This window comes from Hipposideros armiger, unplaced genomic scaffold, assembly GCF_001890085.2.
Source record: "Hipposideros armiger isolate ML-2016 unplaced genomic scaffold, ASM189008v1 scaffold_1150, whole genome shotgun sequence".
Lineage (NCBI taxonomy): Eukaryota > Metazoa > Chordata > Mammalia > Chiroptera > Hipposideridae > Hipposideros > Hipposideros armiger.
In genome coordinates, this window is record NW_017732500.1 from 217,353 (window position 1) to 237,158 (window position 19,806).

A 19,806-nucleotide genomic window follows, 5' to 3' on the forward strand; every position below is an offset into this window, starting at 1 on the left:
AACGACAGCAACTTGTCTGTTCCCCTTCCCCCAATTCCCCATCACTGTTCCCATCCCCCCAATTACCCAATAAAAATCTTAAAAAAAAAAAAAAGAAACTACTAGGAGCAATGTCTTCATACGATGATGTTAAGAAAGAATGATAAACAATTGTTTAACAAAATAAAAATGTATCTATCTTATCTATCTATCTATCTATCTATCTATCTATCTGTCTGTCTGTCTTTCCATTATCCAACAATACTTAGTTAAAATTCATTGAAGTGTTTAAAAGGTTAAATAATTCAGAGTGGTATAGTGATCAACATACAAGAAGAAGCTGATTTTTCACTGTCCTCAGATTAAGGGCAGTGGGAAATAACTGTAGAATAAGTTTTAAAAGAGTGATATGCAGATGTTTATGATGGTAAGAAAAAAAAATTTCTTGAGAGGGCCATATAGGACTAACTTGAAAATAAGTGTCCAAGGATGAATAGCAGGAACAGTGGATTGTAGCAGTGCAGTTTAAAGATGGCCAGGGCATGGACTATGGATTTTGCTTGAGGAATAATGAAAAAGAGACAGATGCCAGAGATATTATAGTCAGCATGATTATGCAAATAAGTCAGTTGGGATTTGAACAGACAATTTAATGATCTGCACACATTCCAGTTCTTGAATGCTCTGCTATTAATGGCTTTGATCATTGTAGTCTACTCAGAATATGAAGATTTATGAATTTCTATAAAGATGATAAAAATGCTCAGTCTTAAATCAACCATTGGAAGAACTTGTGGAGCAGCAAATGCCTTAAGTAGTAATTTTGTAAGGTAGGCAACAAGAATGATGATTTCTATTTGATTTAATATCTTAAAAGAGAGTATCTTTTAAGTTGGAACAAATGTAGAACAGTGGAACATATCTTATTTTATCTTTGGCCATAAAACATTATTTAATAAGGAGTATGGGGATCATTGCAAGGTGATCATCAGCTGATTAAGATGTATAACTTAAAATGAATTACTTCTTCAGCACAGTCTCTTTGAGAATTATTTCCAGTATGTAATAAGTAATATATTCCCTCAATTTTAGGAATTTCAATGTGCCTCCATTTAAAAGAGAAGGGAATATATGCACTGGCAGGTGATTTATCTGTTATAAATCCTGGGTTCCAAGCTATGGATAAAATAGGAAATTAATCAATACTGTTAACAAATACCAATTGTACTGCTTCAATAATTCCAGAGTTTGGAATAAGAATCACACTATCCTCATCTTTTTTTTTTAATTTTCTCTACTCTTTTTAAGTCCCAAATTCATATATTTCATAAATATCTAAAGTACTTAAAAGACATGATTTTGGTATCAAAACACAATCTGATCAATTGGCATTCAACCCTCCAATTCCTGAGCAATTTCATTTTATGACTTCCAAGCATCTCAGTGTAATGATGATCCCCAGAAATTTTCATCCTTAATAACATAACAAAATGCATCTCAGGTCATTCCTCTCATTTAACATGAACCCTGATTTATTTATTTTTAATCAAAAAAGGTAATGTAAATAGCAAATTTTGGTGTTTTATTCAATATAATTCCACAAAATAATTGTACACATCAACTATATAATAAAATTACTAGAGTAACCAGTAGCATCTTTTGTTCATTGGAGCATGTAAAACATTCTTAGTGGTCAATTAGGAAGAATTGACAAATGTAAAGCTACATAAAACAAGAATTTTGCAGTGATCAGAATTCACTCTAGCAACACATTTGCAAAGTCTTACTAAACATTTTATTTTGAATTGTCTGTGGACTGTGTCAAGAATTAGAAACTGTGAAGAATTGGAACAATTTTCTAGATCATTCATTTGAAAAACCACAACTGAGGAAAAAAAGAAATGATTTCTAAAAGATCAATGATTTTAATGATTGTTTGCTTTATTATAATTATTTGAAAAATGTGCGTATTTCATTAACTCATTACAGTAATATGGACAGAGTCACAGACTTGGCCCTGAAATTTATTTATCTACTTTAATGATTTATTTGTAGTATGGTATGTAATAAATGATGTGTAGAAAATATGTATGTAAGCTTTTTATAAAGAATAGAATCTGAACATAATGTTAGGATAATGTATGTGATGACCGAATCATAATATAATAATATTAATTTTCATTTAAATCATGCTCCATACTCATAGATTTATAATATTATTATTAATCAATAACTATATTTTTGAACAGTGTCAATATTGTCAATTATGCTGAAGTTAATATATGCTTTTATTCATGATTTGAGTTTGTCAGCAATGATAATTTCATGAGATGTTGCTCATGTATTCGAGCAGCCAATACTGTCTTCATGAATATTGCAAATAATTCACATGGCATTATAGAAGCCTAGTTCTGAAAACAGGTTCAGCTATCTGAATTGGCTAAGACAGAATTGGCAAAGACCTTGAAATTGCAGCTCTTTAGTTTGGCCATCATGCCCAGAAAGATATACTACTTGGAATGGTTCTGGAATGTGTTCTTTTGCTGTGTACAACTATTGTTGATGTGGTGGTATTTGACAGTCATTTTAAATAAGAACTGAAGCCAGTTAAATAGTTGCTCTGTGAATTTTCTCTGATAGATGCACAGAGGCATCTTGTGTGAGCCCACAGACGTTGTTCAAACATAGCTAAACCATTCCAGCATTTATTTGATGCAAGTAGCTAATTATATGGTTGTGATTAATGTTTAAATAATGGATTTTAATCAGCGCTATTATTTGAATCCTTTGCTAGACTTCTCATCATAGTGTAATGTTGCCTATATGAGGAAGACAACTCTTCCTAATAAAAATTTGGGCACATTTTCTTGATACTATGGTAATAGAATTATGATTTTAACTGGGAAAACACTATATTTTCCTAACTCTGATTAGGAGAATAAACATCCTGCAGCTTGAATTATGACACATTATGTCCATTTACTGGTTGGTTGGTAGCCCCACTTTGGACTTAAAACAACCAGAAAAAAAAAGTTTTTGTATTGTTGTTTTGCTTTTAAATTACAGAAACTTAATAAAGGAGGATTTGCTTGACAGGCAAGCTTAATTATTATCATGGCTACTTGTAATTTTTAGTACTTCTCAAATTACCAATTCTTAAGATTCCCATTTTTCTATAAAATGTGGCAATTTTTAGTTTAACGTAGAAGAGAGCAAAATGACTATAAAACTAAATTTTAAAAAGCATTTAAATAAGTGAAGTCCAATTGAAGTTGCCTTCAGCATACTGACAATATATAGGAAATTAGTGGAAATCTTTACCTAACATCCATTAATCTGTGATGGCTGGCTCCTTCATTTCATTTGGTTTAAGTTACTACATTAGCAGACTTGTAGGTTATTAGTCACTAGTGTATGTGTGTGTGTGTGTGTGTGTGTGTGTGTGTGTGTTGTGTGCGTTTTATTTATTTATTTATTTATTTATTTATTTATTTATTTATTTATTTATATTCCTAGATGTTCCACCAACTGGTCTGGCACACAGTGTGAGAGGCCAGCCCCAAAGAGCAGCAAGTCTGATCATATCAGCACAAGTAAGTTCCTCAGATTAATATCTTGGGTGTTCTACATAGTATAGAAGTGTTTTTCTTTTCTTTTTTTTACGTGATTGTTGAGGGAATGGACTCTGGGAAAATCTGCGTCATGGAATTTTGCAAGAGATCTACTGCCGTCCTGGTGTTTTTTGAAAGATGAAGCTCTGAGCTCTCAGCTGGTGCAGGATCCAGCATTTATATTTTCTTTTAGGCAGTGAGTCTCAAACTTTGGCAGTTTTCTTAGCACATCTGCAAACCTAGCATAAGTTATTTTTAGGAAATGTATGTACGTCAGCTACAAAGGCAGCAGATATCACAATGGGAGTGAGAACACTCAAGGAAGAAAAATAATTTCACGTTTTAATGAGAGTAAAATGTATTTTCTTAAAATGTATTTCAATGTGTTGTAGAAAAGCAGACTTGATTGGTTAGTTTTAAAGTGAAGTATGTTAATAAGCAATTCTTCATAAACATCATAGTTGATTTATTGCTTCTTTGTCTTTAAAGTGATTTTATGAAGATCTGCAAAATAGAAGCCTGAAATAAGTTTTCTCAGTTCACGCATATTGTTATTAATTTGGCCATCACTGGTGAACTTTTGTAAAATTTGTAATATCCACCAAGTGGGTAAATATATTCTTGAAGAGAAAAAAATAACCTCCCTGACTAACGAATGCTTACTTAAGCAATTTTACTGTAGCCCTTCACTGCCGATGAGAAAGTTCTCACAAAACAAACTACACTATGGAGTTTGTGGAAGAGGAAAGACACAGTCAAAGTAAAAAATACAAGCATACAAATTTTGGTAACCTAGGTACAGGCTTCCAGGGTTTGCTGGTCTTGTTTATTGCTCATGCCCCCAAATAGTTTTTTATATCATTCCTTGAAATTCTTCAAGCAACATTGTCCAAAGTCATAGCATTTAGAAATTAATTTGAGCTAATAAACATAAGCATCTTTGAAAATTGGCAAATCGGTCTAGAATAAATAGCCTAGGCATGAATATTTGAATTTGAACAGATGAAGTGAGTCATCTTTGGTCATGGAGCATTTTGGCTTTACCCTAGAATGTGTGTTGTTCTTCGAAAAGGACCAAGAGAAGGCTTTAAGAAAGCTATGTGCACATAATTGTAGAAATAAGGAACTAAGGTTTGGAAAATTTGTTCATAAAAAATAGTAGAGGTGGCAAAATATACCTTGCCCAATTTGCTATTACAAAAGAAGAAGAAAAGAAAAAAAAATTCCTCCTTTCTTTTCCCAGGATCTAGGGCTCATATTAATATTACCAATAATAAATTTGAAGCATACTAATTAACATATGAATTTGTGATATACTCATAAAACTCAACCATTATTAAGAATATTGTTTAATGAGAAATGCATTTTAAGTTATCAACCTGTAGAACACACTGAATTTATAAGTTGAAAATTGTAAAAACAAGGTACTTTAGCATTTCTTATGTGGTAACTTCTCAATTATCTAAGATAAATGAGATGCATAGCCTTTTAGAGAGTCAAAAACAGTTTTAAATTTTGATTAAAAACTCTCTGAAAAGCAAGAAGGAAACATAGTATAATGTCAATTGAATTTTCATTTTTTTATATAAAATCGTTCAAATGGGAAAGTTTGGGATTTGGAAAATGGTATAGAGGAGGTGTGTGCCAGACTGGAGGCTGACATCTCCAACTATTTTCATTGGCAACAAGCTCCCTTATAAGGAAATGCCTCTAATTACATGCAACAGTTCTAAAGCAGGGAGCATCAAGTAAGATAAGGAGTTGCAAGTAGTTATAACCCCTTTTCCAAAGACTCTGATGCTCGTCTTTCCTTCCCTGAATAAAGTAATTAAATTTAATGGAAGTATCAATGCACATTGAAAGGATTATTAGCTATATGAATGTCATATTATCTCAGATTTGAGCAAAGTTGACCAAATAATGACTTCATTAGAAGGTACTTACCATCAGGCATTTGTGCTTGGAGAAACTTCCCCCAAGAACTCTGGAAAGAGAAAGGATAGTTAAACTGATTCTTCCTAAGGTAGGAGGGTCATTTGTGTTCTCTCGTGAAGTCCAGTGGTTTTAAATGGTTATTAAATGTTCCCTGAAGTTAGACAGAAGTCATTTGCCCAGTAAGGAAGATGGATACTTTAGGAATATGTTTTCTGATCTGCAGTTCTGTTTACTGTGAAGCATTCCATAATCATTGGACCTTGGAATAATCAAGAATATAGTGCTTCTGTCAGCCTAACTACTGTCAACTGGCACAGAGATTTACCATTCTAAATGATGCACAGCTTTCATAATCATCGCTGAGTAGTCATACCAATGTTTTCTGTCCCTTTCTGTTTAAAGTATCTATAACTCAGCCTGTAGAATTAAGCAGATCTATTATCCTATGACTGCCTGCATAGAAGGGTTCCACTTGAAAAAGCTAGTCTGACTCTTCTGAAATTATTTTGAAGAGGTTTAAACTAAAGATGATAAAGTCCTCATTCTATACTCCTATTTTAAATTTACATAAATTTTAAAGGGAGTGGACACTCAGTGTTTGAGTTATGCTGTTATGTGTTTTAAAATTGAGGAGGATAAAAATGTACTCAGCATTTGTGTGGCAGTAATATAGAGATGTTGTATTTTACTGTAATGAAAACAGATCTGATATCTATTAAGGGGTTATTTGTGTCTCTCCTCTTTTCCTACTTTGTTCCTATCTCTTTTATACCATCATGTTTTAAAACAGATAGGAACAGTAATTATGTGATACCAACAAATCATAAATTTGCAAATATAGAGAGATAACTGAAAAATGCAGCAATATAATGCCTGTCCTAAATATCCCAAAACAAATATGTATCAAGCCTCTACTGAGTGCCAAGTACTGTACAAGATCCCAGAGATAAGTCAGTGAGTAAGACTCTTCGTGAAGCTGAGGTTCTGAAAAGGTAGATAGCCATTAAACAAGGAAGCATACAAGTTAGCAAACATGTGACTCATAAAATAATTGTGAGTTTTGATTGACTCTGTGAAGGAAGCCAAAAAGAGGCAAATATAGGCAATGGCAGAGAGACCTGAGGTCAGGAGTTATTTCTCTGAGGTGGTGATACTTAAGCTGAGACTTGAAGGATTAAAAAGAAGTGGAGAGGATCAGGGTGTTTCAAACATGGAACCACAGGTACAAAAGCCCTAGAATGGTATGAAAGAAGACCAATGTGCTAGCATCAGGGGACATGAGGTAGTGTGGTACAAAGTGAGAGTGAATATACAGGACCAAGATGATAGATAGCCTCTTAAAGGTCATGAGAAGCCAGATCACTTTTACTAAGTTGGAACACGATATTTTCTTCATGTAAACATAAGCTTAAGAGAATATATAGCAACATGACAAAAGAGATCAGTTGTAATGGTATAACTTATAATTTTCTGCTATAAATTCAGCAAGTAAACAAAAGGTTCTCTTCCTTTGACCTCCATGATACTGAACTGTTCCGGTTTCCTTCTTACCTCTCTTGAAGCAATAATGTCTTCTTTGTGAGATGCTTTTTTTCTCCCCTTTCTGGTTCTCTCACTCTCAGGTTACCACTACATACACCCTTCCTTGGCAATCAGTAATTCCTTTGCCTCTGTTATCAACTTTATGTTAATTACCCCTAAATTACTGTTCTCAATCCTGGCTTCTTTCCTGAGTATGAGACAAATATCCCACTGAACAATTGCTGCATATATATGTGTATGTATATGTATATCTGAATCTACATCTATATTTGTATCTATGCCTATATGTGTATTCCACAGGAATCTCAGGCTCAACATATCCCATCACCTTCTGCTACTCAACCAGCCAATTTCATGCACCTTGTTCTGCCTTCCTGTGTATGTGGATGACTGAAAAGTCTACCTGGTTACCCAAACAACACTCACGTATTGCTCTCAATGCTCCCTCTCTCTCAAGTCAAGTCAAACAATATATCCAGTAGATATTACCTCCTAAATTTTCTTCAACCTCACCATTTTTTTTAAATAGTACAAATGCCCAGCTCATTTACATGGCTTACACAGCCCCCCAGAACATCACCTTGGCTGTCTGCTACAGCCATCACTCCTTCCACCACTCTCCATTCTGTTCTTCTGCCAGGCTGTTGTTCCTTAATCATTCCTCCTCCAAGTCTTCACGTTTCTCTTCCTAGAGTAATTAAATATCTCCTCCTCCTACTTGACCTGAATTCTTTCTCATAGGACTAAAGAGGGCTCATCCCTCTGGCCTCAGAGACATCCGGTCCTCTTCTATCCCAGATCTAGTTGGAGTCTCCTCCTTTATATTTTCAGAGTAATGTATACTTCCCCTAGGCTAGGGCTTATCACACCATGTTAAATAAACCCATTTCCTTGTCATTTTCTGATATACATCAAACAACATGACAGGAGGGACATTGGTATCCCCATTGCAAAGCAGAGTGCATGTTGAATGTCTGAGACTAGCAACATTTAAAGTATATTTGCTAAATAAGAATTGAATGTCTAGTCTGTATGATATCTTAGGCACTGCGCTATCTGCAAAACAGAGAGATAAACACTTTATGCCCTCAAATTACAAATAAACTGATTTTTACAATATATTGTGAAAAAGTGCAGAACAGCAGTATGCACAGAATCCTATGGCAATATATATTTTGAATTAATATATATGTATCACTTTCTATGAATTAAGATAATCCTATTTATATTACTATGAGGAAGATATTAATGATGACACTCAGTATAGATGTCTAAACTGAGAAAAAGGTAAATAATTTGCCTAAGGATATGTTGCCAGTAATTCAAGGTTTGAACAGAGGTAGCCTGGCTCCAGAGATTATAATCTCAACTGTTAGACTATGCTGCCTCTCATGGAAGTGGTCTCTAGAACATAACAATTTCATAATACAGTTCTTTTCTCTAATGAAAACATGTTGCATAATGAGGCTTCAGAACAATGTTGCAAGGAAAGACTTGCTCTATTTTATATGAGAAGGTTGTTGCAATTTCCTCTCAACCCTTAATAAGTACAGACTGTACTTTTAAAAATAATTTTAAAACAACCCACCAATAATGTACTGCTAAAAAACCACCTGCAATATGACCATTATATGTTGCAATATTATATTCACTGCTATATATTCTACTTAGAAAAATATACCTATTTTGATAAATACCTATCTTAAGATTCTAAAAGTATGTATGTGGTTGCCAATGATTTCCACTGATATAAACTGTTTTACAAATTTTTTATAACTTGCCAAATTGCTACTCTGCATTATTAATGGCAACTTTAAACACTATTGCAGTTACCTTGATTGGTTATATAAACATATTAGAAATCTAGGCTCTTTAACAAAGTACTGTAATCTAAAGGATTGGAACTGCCATCTGTGATGGAAGAAAGAAGAAAAAGGACATTCTTTGTTTTCTAGCATGTGTTATTGACAGCACTTCTACCTCACAGAGTAAAAGATACTACGTAGAACAAATGAAATCTAATTTTCTAAGTAATATACAGTTGCATTGAGAGGAAAGTAACGTTTTATACTTTAAAACCAATATTGGTACGTATTTTATACCTACCAATTTGTCACAAATATTAGCAGAAAAAAATGATAATGAAGTGAGGATATTTATAAAGCCTTGCTCAATCAGTTAAAGTCATACTTTATGAAGAAACAAGCTGTTAACTGGTATTTAAAATTTGTAAACAAATATTCATTATTATCCAAGGTACCAGATTCTCTACTGTCATTAATTACTAATAAATTACACATTCGTATAAAGTTTACTTTCTTAAAACTATGTTTATATATAATATCAAACTCACTAAGTTGTATGGTCCTGGTATGATAGCAACATGAAAAATTAAAACGAGTTTTTAATTTTGGAAACTGACTAAAGAAGGCAAGCCATATTTTATTTTGCATGGAAAAGATGTTTATTTGGTTATTTTAAGCAAGTTATCTTTACGTTTTATACTGACAGATTATCTTATACATGACATTTTCTTAATAAAGAATTTTTGGTATTTTGGTAAGTAATCTCCACTATGGAATATCTCACACAGGTCATTTCTGGCTAGAGCTTTTAAAACTGACTTTTATTTCTATTTTAAAGAACCTAAGCCACTGCTTATTGTGCTTAATATTACCATTCATTTCTACCACATGTGTGTTTTTACATGCACAAGTATTTGCAGAGGAAAATTCAAATATTTAATAATTCTTAATGTTTCATTCCCAAAGCATTCAAGATCCTCACAATAAATTTCAATTAGTTTTGGGGTTGCTTTGTTTCTTAGTTTAACCAGTGATTAAGCTGACTTGACTGAATCAACTGGATGCTTATTTCAAATAAAGAAAGCCTTTGTCTCATGGGCATTAGATATTTGTGTGTTGAAAAAGGTAACATTTATATATATAGCCACAGGATATGGAGTATAGTATAGGGAATAGAGTCAATGGAAGTGTAATAGATACATATGACATCAGAGGGGCAATAGATTGGGGGGAGGGGGGTGTTATCACTTTGTGGGGGGTGAAATGTATAACTATTATATTGTTTTGTAAAAAAAAAGAAGAAGAAGAGCAAGCAAGCAATAAATAAAGAAAAAAATAAAGAAAAAGTTAACATTAGGTACTTGACAGAGCTACTTAACACTCGCCTGTTATCAGGCAACACTTGGCATTCAGTTTGTTCCTGCATAAGTGACATATGACCCTAGGTACATCTTCCTGTGGATCACATTATCAGCAGGTGTTATCTCCTTCTTTGGGGAAAAAAAGTTGATTGCTCTTATTGCCAACCTAGAAATGGAGGGCACAGATTCTCCTCCATTTCATTTCTCCTTATGTTCAGATGCTTGAAAGCTAATAATCAGTTTCTCTGACCACTTCTAAAGGTCTAGTCCATAGATCTTTTATTCTGTTTTGAAGACATGTGATACAGCCTAAGATTACTCTTATCAGTACATTTTAAAAAGGGAAAAAAATGGTCATTTTTAACATAAGCCAAACCCCACAGGTATGTTTTTCTGACACTATTTTAAAACTGGACCTTGAGAAAGAAAATCCATATTGCTCCCTCACCCCCTGTCATTTTTTTAAATCAAGCTAACAGCCCCATATAGGTCTTCTCGTCTCTGTTTCGTTGGTGAAAACCATGAGCCTCAATTTTTAAAAAAATGATTTTTTATTGTTTTAAAAATTCCTTTATTTAATATCATATTGAAAACTACTTTTTAATATGTCAATGGCTAAATAATATTCAGGTGTCATGACTCAAATTTTAAATAACCTATCTAAGGTCTTACTTCTAGTAAGCTGTGAAATGTATTTAGGCTTATGTCCATACAAATTTAACGCTGATGTCCCTTTTGTTTTGACAGGCTTCCATCTAACTTGCCACATGTACTTCTGGCCAGAGAGTATTTTATAGCTAAAGGAACAAACTAAGGGTGGGAATGTGGCCAGTGAAATTGTGTAAATGTGTGTTTAATCATGGTTGATTTACAAGGGAGTTACCAGCATGTACTTACATCATTGCAAGTAAATGTGTGGTGAGATTCAGACAAATTGGCAAAGAAGTCAGCATTTCTAACCTCAGAATATTTCATTGCAACATATATGTGAAAGATATCTAAAGAAATGTTTCTAGCCCATGAAGAATTTAATAGGAGAGTGAAATTTCTGTAATGGACTTATGAACTAGGAATATAGACTTTTGGCCTGAGTTTTACTTTTATTACATCAATGGTCAAGTGATTTGGTGTGAAAGTGTTTAGTTATAGCAACCTTTTCTGCACTTGATGCATTCATCTATTCATTCATTTCTTTTTCAGGAAGCATCGCCATCATTGTGCCTCTGGTTCTCTTGGTGACTTTGATAACCACCTTAGTAATTGGTTTAGTGCTTTGTAAAAGAAAAAGAAGGTAAGAGGCAATGTTCTAGACTAAGTAAATAAATTACACACAGAGTTACAGAAACATAGTGATTTTTCAAAATGAATTAAAACATTTTATCTAAAATCCTATGTTTCTCAAAGCATTTTATCCCTCTATTTCATTTAGAGTGATTATAATTCAGACAACTCTTCCCCGTGTCGTGGTGATGGAATGGCTCCATTTCTATATTCTAAAAAAACTAACAAGGAGACAAATTAATTAAAATTTTAGTAGAATTTTACATTTGTGATACTTTTTACTGGAAACCGCAAGCAAGAACATCTGAAAAGGATCTTATTTTATTAATGTGTAAGATTAGTAATGGCAATACAATCATACTGAATATGTATTACATAGCCGAAATTGTGCATTTCATTCACAATTGTGCATTTGTTTATGTTATATATTACTAGTAGTGTCATTATTTCAATTTATATGAATATGGAGTAATAAAGAGCCAAAAGAATTGGGTTGTCTGTGGGGTATTATCCAGAACCAAGAATCTGTAAGTCAGTGTTTGAATTATGCAAAAAGAGGATTTTAGCTATGTGACTTAGGCCTTGGAAAAGTCTATTTCAAAGTTTCCTTATCACTATTTTTTAGGGATTGTTTACAAAAAGAAAGGGGAAAAGTAGACTGTATAAAGATAATTGATTAGTGGCTATTCAGTTTCAAGTAATGTGGTATTAGATATTTAGGAGGAATATGTTTCAAGAGCATTTTTTATTGTTAAATCTAAATAATTTTGAAAATTAACATCACATTAAGACATTTTTGTTCTTCTGTGACTTGATAAATGTCATTTATTTTAAATGAATTTTATTTATGAACTTACCATTAGTTATAGTAAAATAAGTCAATAAATCTACAAATAGGATAGTTTCATACACCATGATTGTGGTATTTAAACAATTCGCATTTATATTAATGTTCACATATTCTAGGACAAAAACTATTCGAAGACAACCTATTATCAATGGAGGAATAAATGTAGAAATTGGCAATCCATCTTATAATATGTATGAGGTGGATCATGACCACAACGATGGAGGTCTTTTAGATCCTGGTTTTATGATAGACCCAACAAAGGTAATTAATATGTTTTACAATAAGGGACAGTGAGCACTGACATTCTTGAGTTACATTTCTGCAATATGGTTCTGAATTTCATCAGCATTTCTTTTATCTGAAGTTATAGCAAAGAACTTTAGGGTTCACTGAAAATTATTGTCTCTTCTGAAAAAGAAATAAAATTTTGGACTGTATTCACCTGAAGCATGAAGTTAATATAACATGTTTTGGAAAACACATATTTATTTATTCACTTAATTTATAAGCATATATAGATTACTTAAAATAATATCTTATTCAAATGTGTTGAGACACCGGCATATCTAAATATACAGCCTAGTATAAAAATACTGTCTGAAAAATTTTTTAATAATAAAAAGTACTATACTTCATTGTAAAAATAAGTAATTTGTTTTCAAAGTATTTCATTGAAGGATTTGTTTGTAATAAAATCACTTTTAAAAAATATTTTTCTATGTGCTATCATAACTTTCCTATTGATTTAAGACATGTGATTCATACATGTACTATAAAAATCTGTTGGTTTTTTTTGTTTGTTTTTGACTGTGCCATCCTGCCACGCATTGGCAGTTTAGCGGCAGTTCAGCTCAGGCCAGGACTCAAACTGCTGTTGCTCAGAGCTCAAACTCTTGAGCGAGCTCTTAACCAATTGAGCCACTCCACTGGCCCTTAATGTTTTTTGGGGTTTTTTTAAGTTCTCATTACTGAGTGCTCAGATTGACTCCTCTTAAGAGAGTTAGATAAATGATACAATTATCTAGATAAACTTGAAAAGATTCACTTCACTATACTATCTAAATATTGTGCATGATAATTATAAGATATTTTGCTATGAATTTAGAGTATCAATTTGCTTTGATGGAATGATTTTTCTTAGCTTATTCATTAATTTATTGAATATTTATTTTCTAATATATCAAAAGTACTTTGTCCAAAATACATCTTTATATTATAAGTTAATCACAGTGACTAATCTACATTCAAATGATTTTGCACTCATAGTAACAGCTGTTCCCAAAGAAGTTGAATCCAGTCCCATACATTTAATCTCGTTATGAGCCCATAGTCAAATTGTCTAAGCCTGAAATTGATGATCAGGTATTCATTTCTATGAAAAGAAATCAATCATTATTGCATGGATAAATTTTATCAAGAGATATTATAGTGATTTTTTTTCCTAATTAGATAATTACTATTCATTATTAGTTCAGTTACTAACTCCTACACTTGAAATTGTTCATGAAATAAATCTTTGTAATCTAAGCTTTACTTTTTCTACTTGTAACTGAAAGACTATATATACTGTACACATTGTTATTTGATAATTTATCTATGGAGGAGAAAGACATCTTAAATAATATATTCTTTGAATTTTTCTTAGGAATAAAAATACAGTGTCTGTAAGTATAATATGATCTGATCGGGACATACTAAAGCACACTCTCATAAAGAGGAGAGTTCTCATTTTCCCCTTCATTTTAATTTCTAGTGATGGAATTAAGCCAATTTTGGACACTTAAAGAGAATAGCTTTTTTACTTCATTTAAAAAAAATTCCACATTTGCTCTAGGAAGATAAAAATATGCTTCAGTGCCTCTCAAATATATTTTTAAAGTACTTAGCACATAACACTAAATAAATATTTATTTACCAATTTGCTGACTGATTAACCAAAATTACATTAAATGTGCTTTAAATGGCTGATTCTAGCTGGTTTCTAATGTTTGAAATGTAAATATGAATTGTTGCCTAAGAAATAAGTGCAGAAAACACAGCTATTCCTAATAGGTGTAAAAAATTTGAAAAGCAGGAGCTCACACCGAAGCGACCTTAAGATTGAAATGTTTTTCATAGAGTGTTCATTGCGTTTCAATGGTTTGTTTGATGTATTCATGATGTGACCAAATATATATGAATTGCGTTACACATAAAGAAGATTTTTGTAAAACAGTCATTTTTATTGTTTTCAAAATGATACAATTCCTACTTTAATGGTACCTTATAATCAAAAGAAATGAAATAGTTAATAAAGTTAATTTTAAAAGATTTGTCTAGGGAGACAATCACAGAACAGTTTGAAGAGTTCAAAAGAGGGAATTAGTATTATCTCCAAGTTCATCTCAGTCCTTACTTAGATTGGTTTTAATATCTTCTAAATGAGAACTTTGTGGGGGGAAAGTAAAAAGGCGATAGTGACCAAATTTTATGTTTAAAAACTTTTTCTGAGATCCCAGACCTTTGTCCCAAACTTTGTGATCATTCATTGTTGAGTTGATAGTTAAAATGTTTTAAATATATATATATATATATATATATATATATATATATATATATATATATATATGTATGTATGTATTAATAATTTTATATTCTTGAACTTTTCATCTAGTTTTTTTGTTTGTTTGTTTGTATTTTTAGGCCACCAATAAATACTCTATTATGAATAAGAGTATACTCGACTGGCTAATTGTGCCCTTGGAACCCAAGAAACTTTTAAACAAATACAATTGTGTGGAAACTTAGTGGGCCAATTTAATTGCTAATTAATCTGTTTTAGACTAGAGAGTCAGATGTCCAAAAATACAGATGTTTTTATGATATATTAAATTGAGAATGATTTTTCCCTAAAAGCATAGAGTGGCAATGAATCTTTAATTAGAAGCAGCCAGATATTTGAGTGTCCAGAATGGGCTACTGTCAGAAATGTTCCAAGACAAAACCTTAAGTGGGAGAGGCTGGGGTATTTTTTACAGTGCTCTGGCAAAGGTATGATTTCATTAGGAGGATAAAGTTAACCTGGATATGTCAACCTATGAAGCACAGATTAAATGTCAATAGTTCTTAAGTTATTAAAATGACCATGAGCACACTGTTCATGCACCAGGCTAAAGAGTACTTTAATGTTATTTTTATGACTTAACATGAGTGTATATCAATGAAAGAGTTCCATGATATTAGATTAGCAACTAAAATTCTTTGTTTACATACAGGCCAGGTATATAGGGGGCGGGTCCAGTGCTTTCAAGCTTCCACATACAGCGCCGCCCATCTACCTAAACTCTGATTTGAAAGGACCACTAACTGCTGGGGTGAGAGAAGAAAATTCATTATTTCATATCCATTCCATCACAGAACCCCTCACAATCAAAGATGATTACTAGATTTAGATAGGAGCTTGCCCGTAATTGAGTTTTTAATTAACAAGAGATTTGAAAACAGCATTAAAATTGGTGGCTTATGTTACGTGTCCTGCCTATGCAAGATTACATATAACACATGTTATCGTTTTAGCAGGTTATTAAGTCGAAATATTTCTTCTGCTGAATCTGAAGATGTTATAGCTTTAACAATAAACATGGCTATTTGCTATTCTTAGAAAATAAATCTCTAGCAAGAAATTTGAACTGAATAATTTAAACTTAAATTTGTTTGCTTTTATTTATTTCATATAAAATACTTTTTTAATATATAATTTGATGTCTAGTTAAATAAAAATATACTACAAAATGAGGCATCGTATTGAGAAATGAGAAATGGTCTAATGAAACCATTCTTAATTTTTTTTAATTAAGTAGTTTCTATGTAAAGTTACATGATTCATGTTAGATGAGGGATAAAATAAGAGTATCAAGTCTCCCATCAACTGTTTTTCATTCCCATTTTTTTATCATGTGTGTCTCATTTGCATGGCTCAAAGATTATAATGTTTCTTTTTTGTAACTAAAATTTAATGTTGCTTTTGGAGAGATAAAACTAAACAAACACTAGGCAATAATTTAATGGGGTAAGTTGCAGTTTGTAAATTAATGAACATTTATATACATTCTTCAACTGAAAGATCATTTTTCCATGTTTCGATTCTACTTCAAAATGCTCTAAATATCTATGCAACTTAATTGTGAACTTCACAATGCTATGGAGGAGTCCAAAAGTGTTTCCAGTGATGAGTATGTATAGGTTGTTTGAAGCAAAAATATTATCTTTATTTTAAAGTCTATTCCACCAATGTATTTTACTTCTCTTTTTTTTTGTTTTCTTGCTTTTAACTTCATATTGAAAAATTATAAGCACCAAGCAATTAGATGACTTTCTGTAAACACATCTTTCCTGTCACTGCAATAGCAATAAGGAAAAACACATAGACTGGAATAAGACAATTTGGTTTAATGTTTAGGCTTTTAAATAAAGTCTCTGAATATAGTTTTCAAGAAGATTCCTTTGGGAGTTTAATATTATGTCAAAGCTCCCGTTAGGTTCACAAGTTATCTGAAAAACATACAATTATGGTTTTATCTAATACCATGCTAAAGTCAACTAATGCCTGTAAACAGAATTTAAATTGCATTTAAATCATTATTATTTAGTGAATTAAATGTATTGTATATAATTGTTGTTAACATTAAAAGATAGACATGCTAGAAAATAACTAATTAATGTGATCAAAACTGATAATAAAATTGTGTTTTCTTATTATTTCTTCTTTAGCCAACAAATTACTCCAACCCCGTGTATGCAAAATTATATATGGATGGGCAAAACTGCCGAAACTCCTTAGGAAGTGTTGATGAAAGGAAAGAACTGCTTCCAAAGAAAATAGAAATTGGGATCAGAGAGACCGTGGCATAAATACTTTTTATATGCTGTATAAATGTATAAAATATAAGGATTAATTTTGTATGTTCCAACAGTATTATACTTGTTTTGGCATCAGCATTACCTCTTTCTTTATCTTTTCCCTGGTTAATTGTTTTCTGAGTTATCTGGGTTCTATTTTTTGCTGATGACTATTGATTGACCATTTGTATGGTATTTTTATGAAAAAGAACTGCACTACAGTACAATTTACAACAATGCTGCTGATATGACACCTTTGAATTTGTTAAAATTAAAAACAACATATTCCTTTGTAGTGTGAATATGAGCAATCTATTTTATATGAACTTTTTTGGTTCTACTTTATCAACAAAGAAAATCTCTGCACTTTTTCATTCTATGGTCTGAAAGCTATAATACAATGACATTTTTTCTTTTCCGTTGAAATTGATGGAAGAATGATTGAATGGTCAACTCTCTTCTCTGTGCCCGTGAAGACTGATCCAGACTGCTGAAAATACATAGCCCTCACAAGTTCAGCATCACCTGCTTTGAAATTAGCCTTAGATTGCCAAGTAATAGATGCAAATTTTGAGGAAAATCTTTTTAAAATATATAAAATTAATAATTTGCATGAACACATGACTACATTTTCCAAAATTTAGTAGACGGTATGTGATATACTAAACATATGCACCCTGTAAACAATAGTTATATTTAAGTGGTAGCACATAGCAAAAATATAACCAAAAGTGAGAAGACCACACTTGCTTTGGGGTAAGACCTGTTGTTCTCCCTCAGCCCTGAGGTAAATAGGTAGCCTAGAGCACAACAGGGCATTGGGTACTCATGTCTTAGGAATTTCTTCCCAGTCATGTGCATTTTGTGAAAAATTAATCCAACCCCTTACCCCACAGAACACTAAAGGATAATATATAAGCACACAAATTGACGACAGAATTTGGATTAGGTGAATGCATTCTCTTTGCTAGGTCAAAAGGAAGAGGCAAACCAGTCATTCTGATAAAGAGGAATTGGTAAATATTTTCAACATACAATATGACTAATCCATTATTTGCCCTTTCCAAAGTACATTTGGAAAGGACTTCCCAAGTTATAGAAATAACTCTATGCCCATAATCAAAGGTGGAGAGTATAAATGCTGACCAGTTACTCTGGTACTCGGGTTTCTTTTTCATTAAGCAAAACACATGGACCCCATTCATTTGTTTGTTTTCAATTTTTGATTGAACCAAGTACGATTTATTTAAGTTGTATAAAAAAAAGGATAGCATTTTTATACAAATATCTTTAAAGGCACAAAAGATTTATTCACAAGGTATGGAGGGCTTTTTGTTCCTCTGATAGACATGACTGACTTTTAGCTGTCATAATGTATTAACCTAACAGATGAAATATGTTTGTGGTTGCTCTTTATCCCTTTGTACAAGCATTAAAAAAACTGCTGTTTTATAAAGAGACTTTTTGTTGTACTATGTGCATGCATACTACCTATTTCTAAACTTTGCCATATTGAGGCCTTTATAAACTATTGATTTATGTAATACTAGTGCAATTTTGCTTGAACAATGTTATGCATATCATAAACTTTTTCAGGTTCTTGTTTAAGTACATTTTTTAAATTGAACAGTATTTTTCATTTTGGTTATAATAGTCATTTTGCCTATGTTTCTACAATGAAGTGTTAAATACTTTATAAAAAATTGTTGACTGACTTATTTAAATGAAATTCTACATATTTAAGTGCTTGTGTTGGGTAGTTTTTAAAAATAAGAAAAACCCTATCTTTATGGAGTTTAATATTCCTAGACAACGATTTTAGTAAACATGAGACATAATTTTTATTTCCTTAGCACATGGTCTCTGGGGTAGGCTGGATTTCACTGCATCATTTTTAAAAGTACAAAAGAGAAAGCATTTTCTCCCCACTTTAAGCAGAAACATGTCCCTTACAACTTTTTTTTCCTTTTCCCCCTGTCTTATGATGCTCATCATAGACTCCATGATGCAATGAAAAGATAGGTTATAGACACGGTCTATGACAACTGAGTTGAAATAAGCTGAAGACCGCTGCCCCTTCCCATTCTCAAAAGTGCACGTTATTGAAAAGTCAGATTCCATTAGATGTTGTTTAGACATACTTTGTAAGTGGAATGGTGTTCAGTATATCTACTTGGAGTGTCAGAATGGGGATGCAAGTGGAGCAGGGTCTGATTTACTGGATCTATCCTTGAGGTACATTATCTGAAGTAGCCTTTTTCTTTCAGAGCTTTACGGCTATAACTGAAATTATTATTTGAAAGAAACAGAGCCCATATATTGGAATGCTCTTGATACCAACTAGCCTTAGTGTAAATATCTAGCAAATTATATGTAACATACAACAAGCCAACTACTAGACAGGATCTAGCATCAGTGTCCTGTATTCTCACTGGGGAACTGGTTAAAGTCATAGTCAAGAGAGCTCAGGATGTGCTTTTCACTCCTTAGGCCATATCTATATTTTCATGGTCCTTATATCCACATTACGCTTCATCAGCTCCTACTGGTTCACACAAGTCCAC

The 19,806-nt window shown here is 32.3% G+C and overlaps 1 protein-coding gene across 1 annotated transcript in view; it reads left to right on the forward strand.

Moving 5' to 3' along the window:
- LOC109376551 (low-density lipoprotein receptor-related protein 1B-like) overlaps window positions 1–18,911 on the forward strand; it is a gene marked incomplete at its 5' end in the record, with an annotated part of 229,966 nt that extends 211,055 nt beyond the window's left edge. The window contains 5 exons of the mRNA XM_019632528.1: window positions 3,496–3,572; window positions 11,434–11,524; window positions 12,481–12,625; window positions 15,619–15,717; window positions 17,114–18,911. Coding sequence (XP_019488073.1) covers window positions 3,496–3,572; window positions 11,434–11,524; window positions 12,481–12,625; window positions 15,619–15,717; window positions 17,114–17,254 — 553 coding nt within the window. The remainder of the gene's footprint in view (window positions 1–3,495; window positions 3,573–11,433; window positions 11,525–12,480; window positions 12,626–15,618; window positions 15,718–17,113) is intronic.
- Window positions 18,912–19,806: the final 895 nt, after the last annotated feature.